The 21,211-nt window shown below is 38.9% G+C and overlaps 1 protein-coding gene across 1 annotated transcript in view; it reads right to left on the reverse strand.

Moving 5' to 3' along the window:
* Positions 1 to 200: 200 nt before the first annotated feature.
* The window catches only part of LOC105491817 (histone-arginine methyltransferase CARM1-like), a 173,954-nt gene continuing 152,943 nt past the window's right edge, over positions 201 to 21,211 (reverse strand). The window contains 6 exon segments of the mRNA XM_011758499.2: positions 201 to 924; positions 10,663 to 10,716; positions 10,718 to 10,798; positions 13,220 to 13,307; positions 16,892 to 16,991; positions 18,307 to 18,388. Coding sequence (XP_011756801.2) covers positions 831 to 924; positions 10,663 to 10,716; positions 10,718 to 10,798; positions 13,220 to 13,307; positions 16,892 to 16,991; positions 18,307 to 18,388 — 499 coding nt within the window. The 3' untranslated portion in view covers positions 201 to 830.

Below are 21,211 nucleotides of genomic sequence, written 5' to 3' on the forward strand. Positions count from 1 at the left end.
TCTCATTTTCTTATCTCTGCTAAAGAATTATTGGTTTCGTTTCCTGAGTTTCCTCTTTGCTTCAAGTTTTTCAATACTACAGAGATATGATTCTTTGACTAATAGCCTTTGGGAGACATTATGAGGAAAAAGTCTCTTTTTAATAAGGAAATCAAGAGTAACAGTGTCCAGTGGTTTTATTTGTGTGGTTGATTTCATGTGTGGATTTTTAATTGGCTCATATTTGAACAGGTGTCTAAGGATGGGGAGTTTTTTTTTCTGGAAACATTTGTTGTATTCATCTCACTGTGGCAAGTTCCTTGTATCAGATGAAATCTGCATAGCTTTTAAAGAGAGGAATGTCCTGACTTATGTGAGCTACACATCCAATGAGTCTCAAAAAAAAAGTAACTTAAACGAATTCATGTTTTAGGTGTATTGAAATAACTGCTACATAAAGTGAATGAAAGTCAGACTATCTTTGAATCCCACATTTTACAGATGAGAAAACCAAATGCCAGGGAAAGAAACTTGCTTTGCCTGAGGTCACACAGCTCATTATAGCTCAGCTGGAGGACTGAGCTCACTTGGAACTGGAGGACATTATAGCTCACTTTGTAGGACTCTCTAGTGACTTTGTTTCAGTATCAGATTGTTATGTATTGAATTCTGTTTAAGGGATCATAAAACATTCAACTCCATACAGGCGCCAAGTCTCCTCAGAGAGGAAGAGAACTAGTATATACTTTCTTTTCCTCTTAGGAAAGATAGAGTTATTCTGTTCCTCTTTACCTGGTCATGGAGTGATTAAGATTTTATAAACGTAGGTGTAAAATACATGGGAAGATTTCTTACCTAAAGAAAGGATTCTTTAAGTCAAGGATGTTCTCAGATCTGAAGCCTGTTTGGTTCACCAGCGCCACGATCTGAATGTCATAGCTCTGTCTGCATTACAGAGAAAACCACATCTCACAAGACTGGTTAGCTACTCATGTACATATAAGGCATCTTTCATATATGCCTACTTCATAAGGGTTTTGAGAGTAGGTGTTTGGCATCTTATATATGTACATGTGCATTTATTTGGAAGCCATTAATATTTGTAGAGGCAATTCAAAGTCTTGTTTATTCATTAGAAGAATTTGATAGCTATAATTTCTTGATCTAAAAATTACAAAGGTAATGGTACTTCTGGTTGATCAAAGCACATTTTTGGGAAGGGGTGGAGTAGAGAAGCTTTATCAACATCAATGACAGAAAATGGCTTTAAGTAACAGAGATGCTTTATATGTCATCATTGAAGTTCCAAAACAATCTCAATCATGGAAGGACTGGGTGAGCTAAAATTTCAAACTGATGTAAAACAGCCTAACAGCAAACAGATGTGATTGATTTTAAGAGGCCTCAGATGAAGGCTCATGCAATTACAGTGAGAGGAATTGGCTGTTGAGAATAAATAACATTCTTGGTGACTAATCTGAAGGAGTTATGTTTGTAGGATTTTATTAGTCATTCTTAATAATACATATATTTCTGCTGATTATAAAAATGTTACATATTCACTGTAGAAAAAATTGAAAAATAGAGAAAATATAAGGAAAATAATCTGTAATAATAGATTCTTTCAGCTAGTATATTTTCCTTCTATTTTTCTCTCTGTATACTTATAGATGTAAATGTTTAATAAAATGATGCTTAAGTACTGCTTTATATATTTCTTCTTTTATTTGACGTAAGCGTTTATCCTATATAATTCTTGAAAATGTATTTTTCAATTATATGAATTACATAATTCATATGAATTATATGAATTTATAGCTCTATTTAATAATTTCCCATTGCTGAATATTTATATTTTTATAATATATTATTACTTATAATAACAAACACTGAATTCTTTACAGAAATGTGGTAAAGGACATTCTTGCAATATATCTTTATGTCCTACCTACAATTATTTACTGGAATAAATTAGAGGTTGACTCACAAGGCTAAAGCATATTAATGTATTTATAATTCCCAAAACTAATTGCTAAAATATCTTCCAGAAAGGGTACCAAATTACTTCCTCACCTACAAAGCATGTAAGTGCCATTTTTTTTAAGAGACAGCTGTCACTCTTGCAGAGGCTGGAGTGCAGTGGCATGATCACAGCTCACTGCAGTCTCAAACTCCTGGGATCACATGATCTTCCCGCCTCACCTGCCCAATAGCTACCCATGTTGCCCAGGCTGGTTTTGAACTCCTGGCCTCAAGCAATCTTCTTGCCTAGGTTCCCCAAAACATTGGGACTACAGGTGTGAGTCACCATGCCCAATGTGAAAGTGCTAATGTTATCACACCTTCCAAATCCTTAATATTTAAATATTTGGAGTTAAAATATTGTGGATTTTTAATTTCCTTTATTAAGCATCTTTTTTAAATTTCAGAAATTAATGAGTGATATAAAGTCCTCTATTCGCACTTCCACACTGTCATTGCCAGTAGAAGCCTGAATAGCCTTAAATATAATGTCATATCCTGTAAAACCAGTAACTCAAGTTCTTGATTTTATTGGGACCAGGCAAACTAGAAGGAAAACATAGCTACAACATGTTTAAAAATCAAGACTATATCCTTTGATCCTTTTTTAACTCAGCTAATTGGCTCAGAACATTGTTTTAAAATTTTTCTTCTATGATAACTACATCCAATACTTCACTACATTTTTGATACCTGAAGGTAGATTCAAGGGGAACTAGATATTGTGACAATGAGCTCCTTAGAAGAGGTTCAAACCTTGCTGGAATCATAGAAAGACTGAGATATCAGCCTGGTAAATAAGTCAGGGAGAGACATACCTACCCTTTTTGCCAAATGAAAGACATCTTAACAATGTCTGAAGTAATTAAAGTAGAACTCCAAGTAGGAATTGAGTACTCTAACGTATGAGTGGATGTGTGTATTTATGGACACACATATGAACCAGGTTAGTCACAGGAACTGCATTGTTCTTGTTGTGGTTGGGATGAACAATCAATAGATTTTTGTTATGGGGTCTTCGGCAAGGCTTTTTTTTTCAGAATAGGATGTACGATAATGTAGCTACTTCACACTCACTTTTTACAACCCACTCCTCTTTGCACACTATCAAAATCCTATCTTCTCTGATGGAAGGAAAAAGAGGAAGCAGTTTGGGGTCAGTCTGGGCAGTGAAAAGCTGAGATTTGTGGTTAAAGCCCTTTAGTGTGTGGCGGGGGAGATTGGGGGTGCAGTGAAAGAATAGTCAGGTTCACTGATTTTATAGTGATTCACCTGACCAAGGAGAATGTGTCTTATTTAAAATTTCAGGAAAATAATACACTTTAATAGCAGTGTCATGCTAATGCCAAGATACCCAGAAGGTCAACCCCAAACTCAACAATTAAAGTGTAATGTTTATGGAATGTTTCTAAAGCAACCAATAATGAATAATGTAAAACTGTGTCTACAGAACTTTTAATAACTATTAGTTCTTTAGAACCAGTTATTTGAAAATGTGCATTTTTAAAACCCTAGTTCCTTGCCACACTTAGTTATTTTAAACTGTATAGAGACAGAGCAGGTGGGTTAAGTGGGAACATATCTTAGTTCAAGGATTGAATACAAAACCATCGCTTTGTATACCAGCGTTTCTTTTGCAATATCCAAGAATAAATTGGAAACTTGGGAACAACATATGCAGAACATGTCTTTCCAGAGAGTATGGTAATTCATGATAATTTCCTCTTACAGAAAACAGAAGATGAAATAGTGGGATAGGCTTAGTTCTGACCATCAAAAAATAATGGGATGGAGAAATACATGGCAGGAAGCTGGGAAAAAATTACCCAAGTCACCGAGGAGTCACTGATACATAAAGAAATGAAAGCCTCTGCAGGCATGGACTCTAGACCAGTGTTCTTCAAAGGGGTTGAGTTTTCCCCCAGAGAGAACGTGGGATGACACATTGGAGTGTGGAAGAAAATGCTGAACTATTAAAAATTTTTTCGTAGTTATGATGGACTGAATTGTGTCCTTCCAAAACATATGCGCAAGGTCTAACTACCAGTAGCTATGAATGTTACCTTGTTTGGAAATAGGGTTTTGCACCTGTAACCAAGTTCACAAGAGGCCATACTGAATTTGAAGAGATTCTAAATTCCATGGCTGTCCACATAAGAAGAAGAGAGGACACAGAGATACATGCAGGAAAGACAGCCATGTGAAGACAGAAGCAGAGACTGGAGCCATGCAGCTCCAAGGAATCCCAGGGACTGCAAGGCACCATAAGAAGCTGAAAAGCAAAGGGCAGCTTCTTCCTTTCAGCTTTCAAAGGAAATGTGACCCTGCTGGCAGTATTTCTGTCAAAAATTCAGTGGTTATCATTATAAGTAATAATACATTATAAAAATATGAATATTCAACAATGGGAAATTATTAAATAGTGCTATATATTCATATAATGCCATTGAAAACTACATTTTCAATAATTATGACATAGGATAGATACTTGCTTATGTCAAATAAAAGAAGGAATATATGAAGCAATACTTAAGCATCATTTTGTTAAACATTTACATCTGTAAGTACACAGAGAAAAAAATAGAAGAAAATATAATAGCTGAAAGAATCTATTATCATTATGGTTAGATTCAATAAGACTCTAATCATATTTTAACTAATATGGTGCAACATTAGTGAGTTAAATACCAGCCATGTGATAGGCACATGGGTCAGAGCTAGAAGAATATGAGTAACATTGTAGAACAAAAAAATGTCATCTAAAGCTGCACTAGCACATTCTATTACTTCACTGTGCTGAGTAATGCACAATAGTTTCTTCCATAATTCCTTCTGATGCAGATGACCACATATATAACTATGGAGAGGTTTTATTTTATGTGATGTCCAAGGTAAAACAGTTTAACAATGACCATTAGAAATAGCAATGATTGCAGTGACGCTTCCTATGCTTTAATCCTTTGATCAGCATTTCTTCTAGGTTTATAAACTATAAAGCTCATCAAACTCTCCAAACCAAATCCCTTGGCAAATCTGGGTACAGCAGGCCTTCACAGGGATCCAAAAATATTAAATAATGTTTCAAAATATTTCTCTACAAGTGGCTGAGCTAGATCCAAAAATCAGCCTATATTTATTTTTCAATGCATCCTTTGATTTCTATTTTTGTATGTCTTACAAAATATATAATATATGAGTTTCTATATATGCATATGTACACATAGATCTGTCTATGTATGTGTGTATATATATATGTGGATAGGTATATATAGCATGTCTGTATACGTGTGTGTGTGTGTGTGTGTGTGTGTGTGTGTGTGTGTGTGTATGTGTGTAGTTAGAGAGAAACTATTTAGTTCTGGGCTTTCTCTTATTATTACTGTAGTACATGCACATAATTAAAAGAGTATTGGGCTGGGCACGGTGGCTCACACCTGTAATCCCAGCACTTTGGGAGGCCAAGGTGGGCGGATCATGAGGTCAGGAGATCAAAACCATCCTGGCTAACATGGTGAAACCCCGTCTCTACTAAAAAAATATTTAAAAAGTAGCCAGGCATGGTGGTGGGCACGTGTAGTCCCAGTTACTTGGGAGGCTGAGGCAGGAGAATGGCGTGAACCCAGCAGGCGGAGCTTGCAGTGAGCCGAGATCACACCACTACACTCCAGCCTGGGTGACAGAGGGAGACTCCGTCTCAACAACAACAACAACAACAACAAAAGATAAATATTGGTATACTTGGGGAAGACATACATAAAGTGTTTTTATTCATAGGTGCAGATGATCAAAAAACTTTAAAGACCATTTCTACAACTTTCAGGATATAAATTTCATAAAGTTAATGAAAACACTAGGTTCTATTTTATTGCTGGAGCAATAAAATGAATGACAGCTCCAGAATGATGGGAGACTGTCAAAAATAAAATGTTAATAGTACAATCATAAATGGACCTGATGGGGAAGAAAAGGGCAGTTATTGTCACACCTGTGAGGTTGCATAGGGAACTCTCCTAGGAGTTCAGAGTTTAAAAGAATATTTGACAATAAGGTAGGGGGAGATTCTATCCAAAGCAGTACGAAGGGACAGCACCTTACTGAAAAAGAATGAAAACACTGACATTCACGAAGTGCAGAGGCTTTTAGAAAATACCAAGGAAAACAAGGATTTCAAACCCAAAATATCTGAAGAGAGATACTAAGAATAAGGATGAGAATAAAGGAAGAGGAATTGGAATTAAGATTTACTGTGGGCTTACTGTGTGTTAATCGCAAATACTATCTTATCTCTTTTAATATTTGTAAAAGTCTGATGAGACAAGGATTACAAATACTACTTTATAGGTGATGGATGAGGTGAGGAAACTGGGATGTTAGATTCATTAACCTGACTAAAATCACTCCAGTACCAACCAGTATATAGAAGAGACTGAACAGAACCAGCACATAGCAGACTCCAAACTGTGGTCTCTTTACTACATAAGGGTGCTAACCTACTAAGATTAAAAACTTCCTCCCTTCCTTTCTTCCTTTGCAAAGCATTACATGGCCATATTTTAGCTGCTTCTTTCAATTGTGCTAGACTAAGTTCTTAATGAGAGACGGATATCAGCTGATGACGCCTTCACTCAGTTAGTAATTCCACAATATTTCTGGGTGTCTGAAATATATTAAGTAAAGAGGGATACACCATAGAATAAGACTCAGTCTCTCTTCTCAGGCAGCTCACATATAGAAAATTACAGCAATAAATAGGTGCTCTAACAGAGGTACTACAGGGCTGTAGGAGCCATGGGCAGGAGTGTGAAGTAGATGGTTTGCCTCCTTCTTACCTTTTAAGAAGGGTAGAAAAAATATTACCTATGAGGATGAAACACAAGGTATGTCAGAAGAAAAGTAATAGAAGAATAAGATGATTTAAATTCACTCACAAAATTATACACTAAGAAACTGTAAAAATATAAATATCTGAAAGAAAAATAATGTTATCCTGGTTTGCAAAAAGCAGAAAAGACAAAGTCCAAAATTCCAGGCAGATGTTGGCTATTGCTCCTTTGTGCTTTCCTTTTTTTTTTTTTTTTTCCCCAGAACTGGTCATTAAACAGATGGTTGATAAAGATTTAGAAAGAAAGTAGTAACTTTCAGGATGAACATGGCATAAGTCAGCATTTTCCACTTTTCCTTCTGGAAGCTATCCAAAAACAAGGAGAATCGAAATATTCTGCAGATGGCAAACCTCATTTTCTGTAAAACTAGGAGAAGGAGATAATCTGCAGTCTTCGACATATGTGTAAGGGCTGTAAAAGCAGTCAAGATTGGTTATTAGTCATGTGGGAAAAGGTGTAAAAGAAGTGCAAAGAGGGACAAAAGAGCCCAGGGGCAGCACATCTTAGCACCTGAAAATAAGAAGCATTTTTCTGAAATGCAAAAGGTATATTCCTTGTTTGTAACATCTTGTGCAGGAACTGGGGTGAGCAGAGCTTTGGGCAGAAATGCTCCTGGAACTGGAGCATGGTGGAACTACCTAAAGAATACAAGAGGAGCCATTGTTGCAGGAAGCAGTGTGATTCTGTGGCAACCTAGAAGAAGAAAAAGTTTGAGTTGAGAAAAACCGATAGCATGAAAACTGTCACAGCTTCTTCTGCCACAGAAACTTCCTCCTGTAAATAACTGCCCAGAAAAGTCCTATAATTTGATGAACAATAACATCAAAACAACAAGCACGAGAGAGGTGATCAGGAAAAAAAGTAGAAAAAAGTAGTAAAATTTACAAACACATGAAAAACGTGTATCAGTAAAATGATGCCATGGCACATATAAAAAAGTGAGCAAATATTTTCTCACGATTTTTGACACATAAGGAAGTCTTCACCTGTATGAAGGAAGCAATAACTTTCATGAAGGAAGATCATGATGCAGATGGAAGAGAACAAGAAGGATCTTAAGGTGCAGATACGGAAATGTCTTTGAGATGTATTGCTAAATGAAAAAGACGTAGAAAGCAGATACAGAATATTACTATTTAGGTATAAAAGCAGTGAGGAGGAAATAAATAAGAAAGTAGATTCTTACCTTTACAGTGTTTTGTAATTTTATATCTAAAATGAAACTCTGAGAGGATATGCAAGAAATAATAACTGAGGCTACATGATGGGGGAAGAGGAGGGGCCCAAATGAGGTTAAGGAGATAGAAAGTCATGATAATTAGAGATCTAGCTCAGTTTCACTACAATAAAAGCGATGTCCAATTAGTTTCATTTCCTTTTTTTTTGGCAGAGTTATTGGACTGGGCTATGAGAGTGAAGTCAGAAATTAAGTTTATTTAGATATCATATTCCAAAAAGGTCATATTATATTTCTTTCTGACCTAGATGGAGAAATGTGGCCTGGGAATGAATACAGGTGAGTAGATTTTGAGCTACTTCCATGACCAAAGCCAAAAGGTGTGAAGAAAGCTGAATACATGCAAACTTTGAAGAAAGATTACATCCTTGGCTTTTTTCTACTTAATGTTTTTTAAATCTAAATTTGCCTATTAAATCTGCAAAAGATAAAATGGTAGGAATCACTAATATGCTAAAAACTTTAAAAGAAATAATCCACTGGCTCTAGTAAAGATCCAAAAACGATAGATAATTGAATGAGTGGAATAAATACAAAAACCTGTACCGAAGTTGAAAAAGACCAGCTGCATACTAGGAAAAGGGAGAAATGTGATTTGAAAGTCAATCATGCAAAAATACACTTCTTGTGTTTAATTGACTATACACTCAAGTAAAATGGATCCCAAACTTAAAAATATATTATTATGATTCAAAACAGAAATAGTTACTATTGCTCTGATCCCAGCATTTATCAGAACACATATGCTGTCGTCCTGTAATTAGTTCTGAAGAAATGTTTTCAAAGGGGACACTGATAACCAGGGTATTTCAGAGGGGGAGAACTTAGAATTTCAAACTATTTCAAAATCACTCTTATGGGAGGGAGGAGTTGAGGATGTTAGCTTAAAGACAGGTAGGCTAGAAGGACATTTGGTAAAACTCTCCAAATATTTGAACAATTGCCATTTAGAGGTTACAGCCAACTTACTTTGTTCAAGTTCAGAAACACAACTAAGATCAATAAGTGGAATTTATAGAAAGTAAGATATAGAATCAACAGCAAGGATAATTTTTTAATAATTGGAGATGTTGAAAATGGGAGACATTAATAGCCAAGGACCATATGAAGCATAACCTAACCTTACCAAAACTTAAATACAAACCAAACAAGATGCTACTGTAAAAAAATATTTTTGGGTCTATCAGACTGACACAAATCACAGAGATGGATAACATGAAGTTTAGGAAAAGATGTAGAGAAATGAACATGCTTATTTATTGCTGGTGCAAGGGGAAATTGGTGCAACCATTGGGAAAAGTAGTATCTACCAGAGCATAACATGTACATACTCTGTGATTCAGCATTTCCATTTCTAGGCATCTCATTTGAAAACACTCATGTCACCGTACACACTGTGTGTTCCAAGATGTTTAGTGCGGAATTTGTTGCAATGCCAAAATAATTGAAAGCAACCTGAATCAGTCAATCAGAGATTTTTTTTTAAAAAAAAACATCATAGTATAACCATGCTCTGGACTATTATGCATGTATTAAAAAGAACAAAAAAAATCTATCTGTGCAGATTCAGGACTTATTACTAAGTAAAAATTAAGTTGCAGACTTCTAGTGTAACTTGTACAAACAAGCCCCACCATGATGTTCTTTACTGGCACATCACGGAAAAATCACCTGAAAGTATACAAATCAAACTGTCACATCAGAGGCGTGGGGTGAGGTGTGGGACTGGAGAAGGACTCTATATACTTGTGTAGTTTTGAGTTATATGTATGTTAGATTTTTGTAATTAAATAAATAAAGACTTCAAAAATGAAAGAGTTAGTTTGTGAGGTGGCGAGCTCTTTGTCACAGGAGTATTCAAGCACAGGCCTTTCTCTGCTTAATAGTTTTGAAATAAAAATTTGACTGTTACATCTGCAAAAGATAAAATAGAAGGAAGAGTGAGAGGTAGCGAGGAAAGAAAGTTGAATAAGATGACCTCTGAGTACCCCTGATACCCTGAAGGTCTTGGAACCACTCCTCTACTCTTCCATCCTCTAACTCACACAGCAGAGTTCCAATAAGGTGAAATAGGACATGGAAAAAATGAGAGATAAATCGAGGTAAATCTTGCAGATAACTCATGAAATCCATTTCCACAGAGTCCTTCCTGACACTATATACTGCCTCTGGAATGCTTTTCTCCCCTGCATACAGATCAATTTTATTGTACTAAATTTGGGGGTATGTGGCCAGACCGACCGAGGTAAGTCAGTCCAGGAAGCTGACACAAGGTTTAAACACTTGATCATTCAAGCCTTGGCAAATACTCCTGTGAGCTGCTGGATTTCCTTCCTTCCTCCACGATCAGGTAGAGAACACTGCCTTTGAGTTATGTGAAGCTCCTCTTCTTTACCACACACATTGCTCAGGCAGGCCTCTGGAAAGCTTGCTGTCCGTTTGTACATGCTGGAGTCTCAGGGGCCCGCCAGCTTCTTCCTGCTCCCAGACCTCAATGCCCAGGAAAAAGAGGTGAAAACATATCTGTACTTTCCTGCTTACCATTTATTGGCTACAAACAGCATTTTCCCTGACAGCGTCTCCCCTTCCTTGGCCAAGAGGAGTCTGCAGGAGGCACCGCACCTGGTACCAATGAGTCAGAGGCTCAGTTGGGGCTGTTGACAGCCAAACCGTTACCCTGTAGGGCAAGAAAAAGAGATAAAAGCCAATCACATGTCAGACCCACATTAATGGGTTGGACTGCAGACTAAGGTTGATAGTGGTTTTCGTTCTTTTGAGTCATAGAGGCCTTTGATGAGAAGGATAGCTCAATTTATGGAGCAGGCGGGCACGGTGGCTCATGGCTGTATAATCCCAGCACTTTGGGAGGCCAAGGCAGGCGGATCACAAGGTCAGGAGATCGAGTTCAGCCTGGCCAATATGGTGAAACCCCATCTCTACTAAAAACACAAAAATTAGACGGGCATGGTGGCGGGCCCCTGTAGTCCCAGCTACTCGGGAGGCTGAGGCAGGAGAATAGCTTGAACTTGGGAGGCAGAGGTTGCAGTGAGTGAGATCACACCTGGGTGACAGAGAAAGACTCGGTCTCAAAAAAAAAAAAAAAAAAAATTATGGCGCAAGTACCATATGCTGAGTACTGAATTAAGAGTTTATGTATATAATTTTAGTAAATCTATACAATCATCCTATGAAGTATGCCCAGAGAGGTTAAACAATTTGCCCAACATCACATAGGACAACTGGGGAACCATGCTTCAAACTGATAGACTTGGCCACCATGGCAACCTGTATTTCTGAATCAAAGCTCATTAGAGGCCCAATAAGTAACAAGGTTAAATCAGAAGCTGATTTGCTTGGATAGTGCAGCAAAGGGAGATGTCTGGAGTCTGGCCTCTTACTGACTCCTGCCAACCTGTTCAGGGGTCTTGAAGGGGCTTCTGGAGGCAAGAAAAACTACCAGAGCATATGGCGTCTACCATGCTTCCAGCTCAGACATCCTGTGTGTGTCTGCCTGAGTGTTAAATGGAGTTTCCTCATTTCATATGAAAAAGTGAGAAAGTCTTGCTGTGCTTCTACACCAAGGTCACCTGTCCAGGGGTTGGGCAGTGGTTGCTGGCTGAAGGGGAGCAAGGGGCACATTAAGCATGGGGCAAATTCCTAGAGGGTTAATTTTGACTAGAAGATTTGGGGAAAAATTATATGTAATTTACCTACCTAAGTAATATAAATGACTTTTATATCAAAATATACTCAGATGTAATATAGAATAGAATGCAAATCTTCCTTCCCCTTCTTCTTCTGTTTTTTTTTTTTTTTTTTTTTTTTTTTGAAACAGGGTTTCTGCCCTGTTTCAAGGCCTGTTTTTCTGTTGCCCAGAGCTCAAGTGATCCTCCCACCTCAGCCTCCCAAGTAGCTGGGACTACGGGCATTCACCACCATGCCCAACTAATTTTTAAAAAAAACTTTTGTGAGATAGGGTCTCGCTATGTTGCCCAAGCTGGCTCACAAATTTTCTCTCTATATATATTTTTAAAAAGACAAAGCATTTAATCTAAAAGACACTTCCCCCTTGAGGTAGGCCACTTCACACTTGTCTCTCTCACCCTTACAGGACCAAATTCACTCACATGGGTTATTACAGAGAGGAGAAAATGTATGTATTCTTTGAACAAATATGTTCATATGGAGTCAAGGTTATTTGTGCCTCATTTTCTTCTTCTCAGATTGTCAGCTCTGACAAGGTTTCCAGGGGTCACCTCTCTTGAGTCTTCCCCCCAGACCCCCAAGCTGTATTACAGCCCCATGGGCATTTCTTTCTAAGCAGGTACAATGATAAGCCTGGGCATTCTCACAACGAATGAAGGAGAGCACACGGTAAACATTTTCCTCCACCTGGGCATGTGACCCAGACCAGATCTCTTTGCTAGTTGGAACATACTAGAAAGCCTGGGAAGAGAGTACAGCAGTCAGGAAGAGAATAGAGATTTGGGGGCCACGGACTGGTGCAGCCCACACAAGGAACACCAAACAGTGACAGCCAACGTGTAGGTAGTCGTTCCCCTCTTTTCCCTGCAACTTTCAAACCTGTGCAATAGGAAGGTGCACAGATAGCGAAGTTTCCTAATGTTGCAACTAGCATTAGTAATACACATCTGCCTGATTGTCAAAGGACTCCAGAGTATAAACCGAAACCGGGAAAAGTATAATTCAAGGTATCAGGATACAAGAGATTGTATAAGCCAGTGTGTCAGAAACAAAAGCAAAGGCTTGGGGTACCACCCCATCGATTCTATTAAAGACCAAAGAGGTGCAAAAAGCAAAAACCCTCTCTCACTCCTCCAAAGCTCAATCCATTTGGCTGAAGAGGCTTTGCATAGTTTAGTTAGAGTTGATATGACACATGGAAAAGCATCTCATTTTCACTTTTTCCTAAAATCTAAAATTAACATTAACATCTGTGTTTATTTCCTTGAAAATTGGAGAAACAAGAATTAGTGTCATTGAAATCAATTATTAAACACTTTAAAATTGTGATTACAAATAGTAGATAGCATGGGGTAGAGCAGACTGAGAAAATGTTGGTGGGGGGTATACACACAGAGATCCAACAAATGCCACATCAAACCAGAACGCCAGGCCATGGATGAGCCCAGACTGTGCTATCTGAAACACAAAGGGAATTTCTACTCTGTAAGGAAATAAAAAAGATAAAAGACTTGGAATTATTTTGTTGTTGTTGACAGATGTACTAGATATATTTGTGAGATCAGTAGGAATATTTTCTTTCTCTCTTGGACACTTTTGCCTTGGCAGCCAAGTTCTCTGTGTGTGATTAATGCTTGGGTGGTGCTGCACATTTGAGAAGCTTACTTCTTGACAAAACCCTTCAAGAACTACGCTACTCTGCTGCAGTGACCTGGAACTGCATAGGGTGAATGTAACATCTGGAGCTAGGTTTTTAAATTTAATTTAATTTTATTATTATTATTATACTTTAAGTTCTAGGGTACATGTGCATAACATGCAGGTTTGTTACATACGTATACTTGTGCCATGTTGCTGTGCTGCAGCCATCAACTCGTCAGCACCCATCAACTCGTCATTTACATCAGGTATAACTCCCAATGCAATCCCTCCCCCCTCCCCCCTCCCCATGATTAGGCCCCGGTGTGTGATGTTCCCCTTCCCGAGTCCAAGTGATCTCATTGTTCAGTTCCCACCTATGAGTGAGAATATGCGGTGTTTGGTTTTCTGTTCTTGTGATAGTTTGCTAAGAATGATGGTTTCCAGCTGCATCCATGTCCCTACAAAGGACACAAACTCATCCTTTTTTATGGCTGCATAGTATTCCATGGTGTATATGTGCCACATTTTCTTAATCCAGGCTGTCACTGATGGACATTTGGGTTGATTCCAAGTCTTTGCTATTGTGAATAGTGCCGCAATAAACATACGTGTGCATGTGTCTTTATAGCAGCATGATTTATAATCCTTTGGGTATATACCCAGTAATGGGATGGCTGGGTCATATGGTACATCTAGTTCTAGATCCTTGAGGAATCGCCATACTGTTTTCCATAATGGTTGAACTAGATTACAATCCCACCAACAGTGTAAAAGTGTTCCTATTTCTCCACATCCTCTCCAGCACCTGTTGTTTCCTGACTTTTTAATGATCGCCATTCTAACTTGCGTGAGATGCTATCTCATTGTGGTTTTGATTTGCATTTCTCTGATGGCCAGTGATGATGAGCATTTCTTCATGTGTCTGTTGGCTGTATGAATGTTTTCTTTTGAGAAATGTCTGTTCATATCCTTTGCCCACTTTTTGATGGGGGGACCTAATATCATAAAAACCCTAGAGGAAAACCTAGGTAGTACCATTCAGGACATAGGCATGGGCAAAGACTTCATGTCTAAAACACCAAAAGCAAAGGCAGCAAAAGCCAAAATTGACAAATGGGATCTCATTAAACTAAAGAGCTTCTGCACAGCAAAAGAAACTACCATCAGAGTGAACAGGCAACCTACAGAATGGGAGAAAATTTTTGCAATCTACTCATCTGACAAAGGGTTAATATCCAGAACCTACAAAGAACTCAAACAAATTTACATGGAGCTAGGTTTGACTAGAGAAGAGGAGGATGACTCAGGACACAGAGGGCAGCCATCCTTCAAGAAGCCAAAGCATGGGCAGGGACAGTTCCCTTCCACAGCTGCTCAAAGGGAAAGGTTGTTCAGGCCTCTAAAAATGGAGTGGAGCACAAAGGAAACATCGAACTCAGAAGGTCATCCTCATAGTTAATTTATTTTTGTGGGAGGCAATTTAACTTCCACTAGGCTACAACAAGAGTCATGCAGAAGTAGCTATGGTTTATGCCAAATGCAGAATAAGCAGGAATAGAAAGGGTATTGGGAAAGATACAATGCAATCTAGATGCTGGACCTATTTTAGCTGTGGAACCTTTGAAGGTCATTTAAATTCCCTGAAACTTGGTACCTGCATTTGCTGAAGGGTGACAAAATCACTCTCCTACTTTCCTCATAAGATTCTTCTGCATGTTAAGCGAAAAAACATGTATATAGGAGTTCTTTGCAAACTTTAGAGTAATTCATAATTATTGGCTCATTGCTGGGGCTGTATCACTTCAAGGAGTTGGATTTTCTGAAGTGCTTTAGAAGTGTTCAAAGGAGGTTGTATGTTCTCTGTATTCATGGTGTCCCCAAAGACTTACCTTCCTTCACTCGCCTGAAAATAAAATATTTCTAGAGTTTTCCATTGTACTTGGCACATTGAATTTATCGGTCTTGACTGTTATTATTTCTTTTCATGTTTTGCATCTCCCTAGATAAAGTATGAGCTCCTGAAGAATAGAGACTTTAAAAATTACTTTCCATACATGTGCTAGCACCACCACAGTACCTGGCACATAGTAGGATCTCAATAAACATTTGTTGAATTAATGCACAAATGAATGAATGACATCGGTGGAAAACCCACATAGACATAATTTTTAAAATATTCCCTAGGATTCAGGAGGTAGTTCAGAGCAATAAATAAAGCTAATCAAAGTCGATTTTTTTCTGGATCTTTGGTAGTTATTAGAGTCGTTTGCAGATGCCATTTCTCTTGCTCTGAGCTTATGGTAGGATTGCAGTTTTCCACCCACTTGAGCTCAGGTACTGCCTTGTGATTTGCTTCGACTGATCAAATGTGAACAGAAGTGACTTGTACCGTTTCCAGGCAGAAGCTTTCATTGTCCTTTCATACTTTAACACACTCATTCTTTCTCCTGAGTGACCAGCATCATTTCAGATAGAAGCTGCTGCACTGGCCCAATTACTGGTGTGAGTAATGCATGGTAGAGCTAAAGCTAGCACATGATGGATAATTGTGTAGAAAACAAGACACCTGTGTTATTAGAAGCCACTGAGGTTTCTTTTTGTTACTGCAGCATGTTCTGGCCTATCCTAACATCCAGGATACCCTTTGTGCATCATGATATCAAGATGGATTATTTTTTCATTAGCCAGATGCACCTTCTAAATTCTCACCCTTGCTTCCCCAGTAGCTCCAGGTAAACAACTACCTGGCTAAGTCTTAACTTTCTTGCCCAGAAAACAAATATGACTATTAATTTTCTAAGGGAGAAAAAGACAAAATATTAATGAAAGGTCACCCCAAAAGGATTCACACCCCCATCTAAAAAAATGGAGCCAAGTCAAGGTAGGAATTCTCATTTCAGAGTCTTTTCAAGTGGAGGGGAAGAGGACAGAAATGAATATTTATTGAGTGCCCTCTTTAAAAATCAGCTGGTGCCTCTAAAACACTTAGCACGGTACCTAGTATGGAGAAAGCACCTAACAAGTTGTAGCTCTTTGCTTGTCCTTAATACATTCACTGGCCTAAGTGCATTCACATATATGCCGTCACTTTAGAGGCACAAAGCAGAGTGGCTAAAAGCCCAGACTTTGGAGCCTTCTGAAAGGTTCAAATCCTAGTTCCAATTAATACAATTTTTAATTCTGTGACTTTATGCAACCTATCATTCCACTTTGCCTCCTATGTGTCATCCATAAAATGGGGATAATATCCTAGGAAGGAAACATCATTATCTTTATTTAGCAATAAATGAAACTAATACTGACGCATCATTCCCATATGTGACCAATATCTAAAATCTCTCCCCTGTGTGAGTAGCAAAAGTCTGCAATGAAGTTTTGTGGGTGGGAGATGTAGAGAGAAGATTTTAAACATCAAGAGCAACACTGATTTGCACAAATCTGTGTAGATCTTCCTCTTCTGCATCCATAAAGTTTACTGTGTATTTGACTATTTGAGTCATCAAAATCCTAACATCGAATGTGTCCTTGGGGGAAAAAATCAAAGATGTTACCTTTCTGCCAAGATAAACTGAGCTCAAGGAAATTTGCAGTCTAGCTTTTCTTCTGTAATTTTAAGTCATCAGGAGTTGGAATTTAGAAAGCATGAGCTTAATGAGAATAATGTTAACAATAAAAACAATAAAAAATGAGTACCTACTATGTTAAGCACTGAGTGCTTTTCATGCTTTACTAAGTGCTAAGGGCTTTACTAGGATGTATCATTTACTCTTTAAAAATCTCTGGAGCAGGCATTTGGGGTGTGTGTGTGTGTGTGTGTGTGTGTGTGTGTTTCTGACTATCCAGAATTTATTTAGCAGTGCGGGTTTATCTCTTCTCCACATTCTGTCCAAAAAGTTCCATGTGAACTTAGTATACCCTCGGTAAAAGATGTGGCATATGACCCCAGATCCGCAAGTCAGAGCACTACTTTTCCCCTGAAGACAGTGATTGGTTCATAGATGAGCACATAATCCAAGGTAGGATAACTAACTAAACTACCTAAACTAAATCTGGAGCTTTTGACTTAAGTTATTAGGAAAAGGCAGGCTCTCCTGTGGAATTTAGAGTCGTAAAAATCAGAGGCTGGAGTTTCTGTAGCCATCTTGTTACCACGAAGGGAAAGCCTGTCTAGGAAAAGTGTTAAATCAGAGGAAGTAGAGATAATTGATAAGGATAGAAAAATCACATCCTGGTGACATTTTTGGAGATCCTGCAACACGTCCCAGAAGCAAACTCTGTCTCTAGGCTTTGTAATTTTTGAAAGACAGTCATTCAATTTTAGCTTAAGCCAATTTGATTTTTCTTCTACTTACAACTGAAAGAATTTCAGATGATGCAAACTTAAAGTTTTCCAAGGTTACACAGCAAAACGGGGCCATGGCTGAAATTTAAATCTGATTAATGGCAAAGCTCCTGCTCTAAGCTGTTAGATAATGCTTGCTCTTCTATTATGTTTTGGGCCACTAGAATGAAAGGAAGGATGTGAATTATTGAACAAATGTAAGGGCTGAGTTGCGTATGGGGTGGGTCAGGGCAGTGGGGAACTACAAGTTACTTACTGAAAGGTAGTTTAAAAATTTTCTTGCTTTCAATAGTATCATTCTCTGCTGATTTTCTTAATTGATGGAGGAGATTAGAGCTGGAAGACTTGAACACATAGTGCTCTAGGGAACTCTTTCTCCTATTCTGTGATGGCTTAGCACAGAACCTGGCAGCGCAGTGCACGCCAGTGAATGAGTGAATGAGTGAATGAATCAATATATAAACATGGGAGAAAGCCTGAAAAGAGAGCACACTTACTACTATTGGCTGCCTGAAGTATTCATCCACTGCTGCACCCCGGAGACTGGACAGATTGACCCCATAGAAACATTGCTGGTAACTAAAATACCACAAAAACATCACCATGCATCTTGTCTGTCATCTGAGTCCCCAGGCCCCCCATAGCTGTTATGTGCTATAAGTCTGCCTCATGGGTCCTCTGCGTTAGCCCTGCGGAGAATGTTTGCACATATGAAGGGCAGCTGGTCTATAGGGTGTGGCAGGAAATTCTCCCTAGAAAATTTGCAGACCTGTATTTGACATGCGGTTGGGAGAGAAAGAAAGGGAAAACAAGTTGAGTTGAAATAAATTGGGCTCATCCCTGTAATCCCAGCACTTTGGGAGGCTGAGGTGGGAGGATCACTTGAGCTCAGGAGTTCGAGACAAGCCTGGGAAACATGGTGAAACCTCATCTCTACTAAAATTACAAAAATTAGCCATGCGTGGTGGCAGGTACCTATAGTCCCAGCTACTTGGGAGGCTGAGGCAGGAGAATTGCTTGAACCTGGGAGGCGGAGGTTGTAGTGAGCCCAGATCATGCCACCGCACCCCAGCATGGGTGACAGTGAGACTGTGTCTCTAAACAAGTAAATAAATTTGTAAGGAGATTATCAAGAAGGATATTTGGGGGTAGAAAGGCCTTTGAGCTCCTACCCTTGATCTCCCCCGATGGGTGGCCCCCGGCTCTGTGCTGTGCTGTTCAAGTGCTGAAATGCAGTTTCCTTGGTCCTCCCACTATCCCAACCAAGAGCACGACTTTAGCTCTCCAAAGCCGCTTGACACTCCTGCTGTTTGAGAGAATAGATTTTCCTTCTCTGTTCTTCCCTAGCCACTGGCTGGTACCTTCATGATGGCATTTGTGGTGATAGCTGACACCAGGCAGCAAGTCACAAGTGAGCAGGGGATGTATCATGTGGTGATCTGGAGCCAGCTCATAACAGCTTATCAGAGCCCACTGTGCACATTTCTTCCCAATTCCATGGTCAGTGACATCTGAACCATAGAAACTGACAAACATTACATATCATGTCTCCACCCCTCCCCCCACCCAGAGAACCAGATATAACGTGTTTACCAGCACACCACTGGCTCTGTTTTATTGGGTCGGTGCAAAAGTGATTGTGGTTTTTGCCATTAAAAGTAGTAGCAAAAACCCCAATTACTTTTGCACCGACCTAATACTTTTATGTATCTGCTGCAATATAGACTGTGCCTGGAGCATAGCAGGTATTTCGTATCAGCTTGGCTAATGGCCTTGAAAATTTAGGAAAGCAATCTAGGGTATGAAATCAGAGTAGCTTTGATTCCAGTTCTGCCACTGACTAGCTGTGCAATTCAGACAAGTCATTTGAACTCTGTGCACCAGTTTCCTTATCTCTAAAATGGACATAGTTACAAGCTTGCCTTTTAGGGTTCTTATGAGGGTTGAGTTAATTTTTAAAAAGCACTTTGAATGATTCTTGGCATTTGTTACTACTAGATAAGTGTTAGCTAGTACGCCCTAAATGTACCTTCTCAGATCAGCACTGGGCAATAGGGAAGTGCTGTCCAGTCTGACTGTGCTGAGTTTACTTTGGGGAGCCTGTTAAGAATTCAGATTCCCAGGCCCAAACTCCAGAAAGGCTTGGCAGCCTTATCACTAGAGGTTGAAAGCCTGTATCCCTCATTAAGATTCCCTAATAAGGGTGTGTTTTATGTGTGCCATATAGTCTGTGAATCAAATGGGAACTCAATTCATCAGTCCTCACCCTCCCCAAACCCAATATCCACCAGCCTGTAGGGAAGAAAGAAAGAAAAAAAACACAGAAACATGGAATAAACATAAAAAATTAGGATGCAGTTAGATTTTGTTGAAAGGATCATCCAAAGCGAGGCTCTATATCAAAAGTGAAAGCCTCAAATGTGCTCACAGGCAGCAGTGAGGAAAGAAGCCTGATGCTATTAGTCAGCAGCCAGCCCTCAACATGCAAGCCAAACTTGAGCCCCATTGAACACTCACACATTCTTACAGGGATTGTACAATTTCTCACCTCTGAGCTTTTGGTTGTTTTCCCCTCTACCCGGAATGCCCCTTTTCCTTTTTTGTCCTGTTAATTCCTATTTAGTCTTTAAGACTCGGCTCACTGTTATTGGTGTATAGGAATGCTTGTGATTTTTGCAAGTTGATTTTGTTCCTGAGACTTTGCTGAAGCTGCATATCAGCTTAAGGAGATTTTGGGCTGAAATGACGGAGTTTTCTAAATATACAATCATGTCATCTGCAAACAGAGACAATTTGACTTCCTCTTTTCCTAATTCAATACCCTTTATTTCTTTCTCTTGTCTGATTGCCCTGGCCAGAACTTCTAATACTATGTTGAATAGGAGCGGTGAGAGAGGGCATCCTTGTCTTGTGCCGGTTTTCAAAGGGAATGTTCCCAGCTTTTGCCCATTCAGTATGATATTGGCTGTGGGTTTGTCATAAATAGCTCTTATTATTTTGAGATACGTTCTATGAATACCTAGTTTATTGAGAGTTTTTAGCAGGAGGGGCTGTTGAATTTTGTCAAACTCCCATTCACAATTGCTACAAAGAGAATAAAATACCTAGGAAAACAACTTACAAGGGATGCGAAGGACCTCTTCAAGGAGAACAACAAACCTCTACTCAAGGAAATAAGAGAGGACACAAACAAATGGAAAAACATCCCATGCTTATGGATAGGAAAAGTCAATATCATTAAAATGGCCATGGTGCTGAAAGTAATTTACAGACTCAATGCTATCCCCATCAAACTACCATTGACTTTCTTCACAGAATTGGAAAAAACTACTTTAAATTTCACATGGAACAAAAAAGGAGCCCACATAGCCAGTACAATCCTAAGCAAAAAGAACAAAACTG

The sequence above is a fragment of the Macaca nemestrina genome, chromosome 14 (genome assembly GCF_043159975.1).
Source record: "Macaca nemestrina isolate mMacNem1 chromosome 14, mMacNem.hap1, whole genome shotgun sequence".
Taxonomy (NCBI): Eukaryota; Metazoa; Chordata; class Mammalia; order Primates; family Cercopithecidae; genus Macaca; species Macaca nemestrina.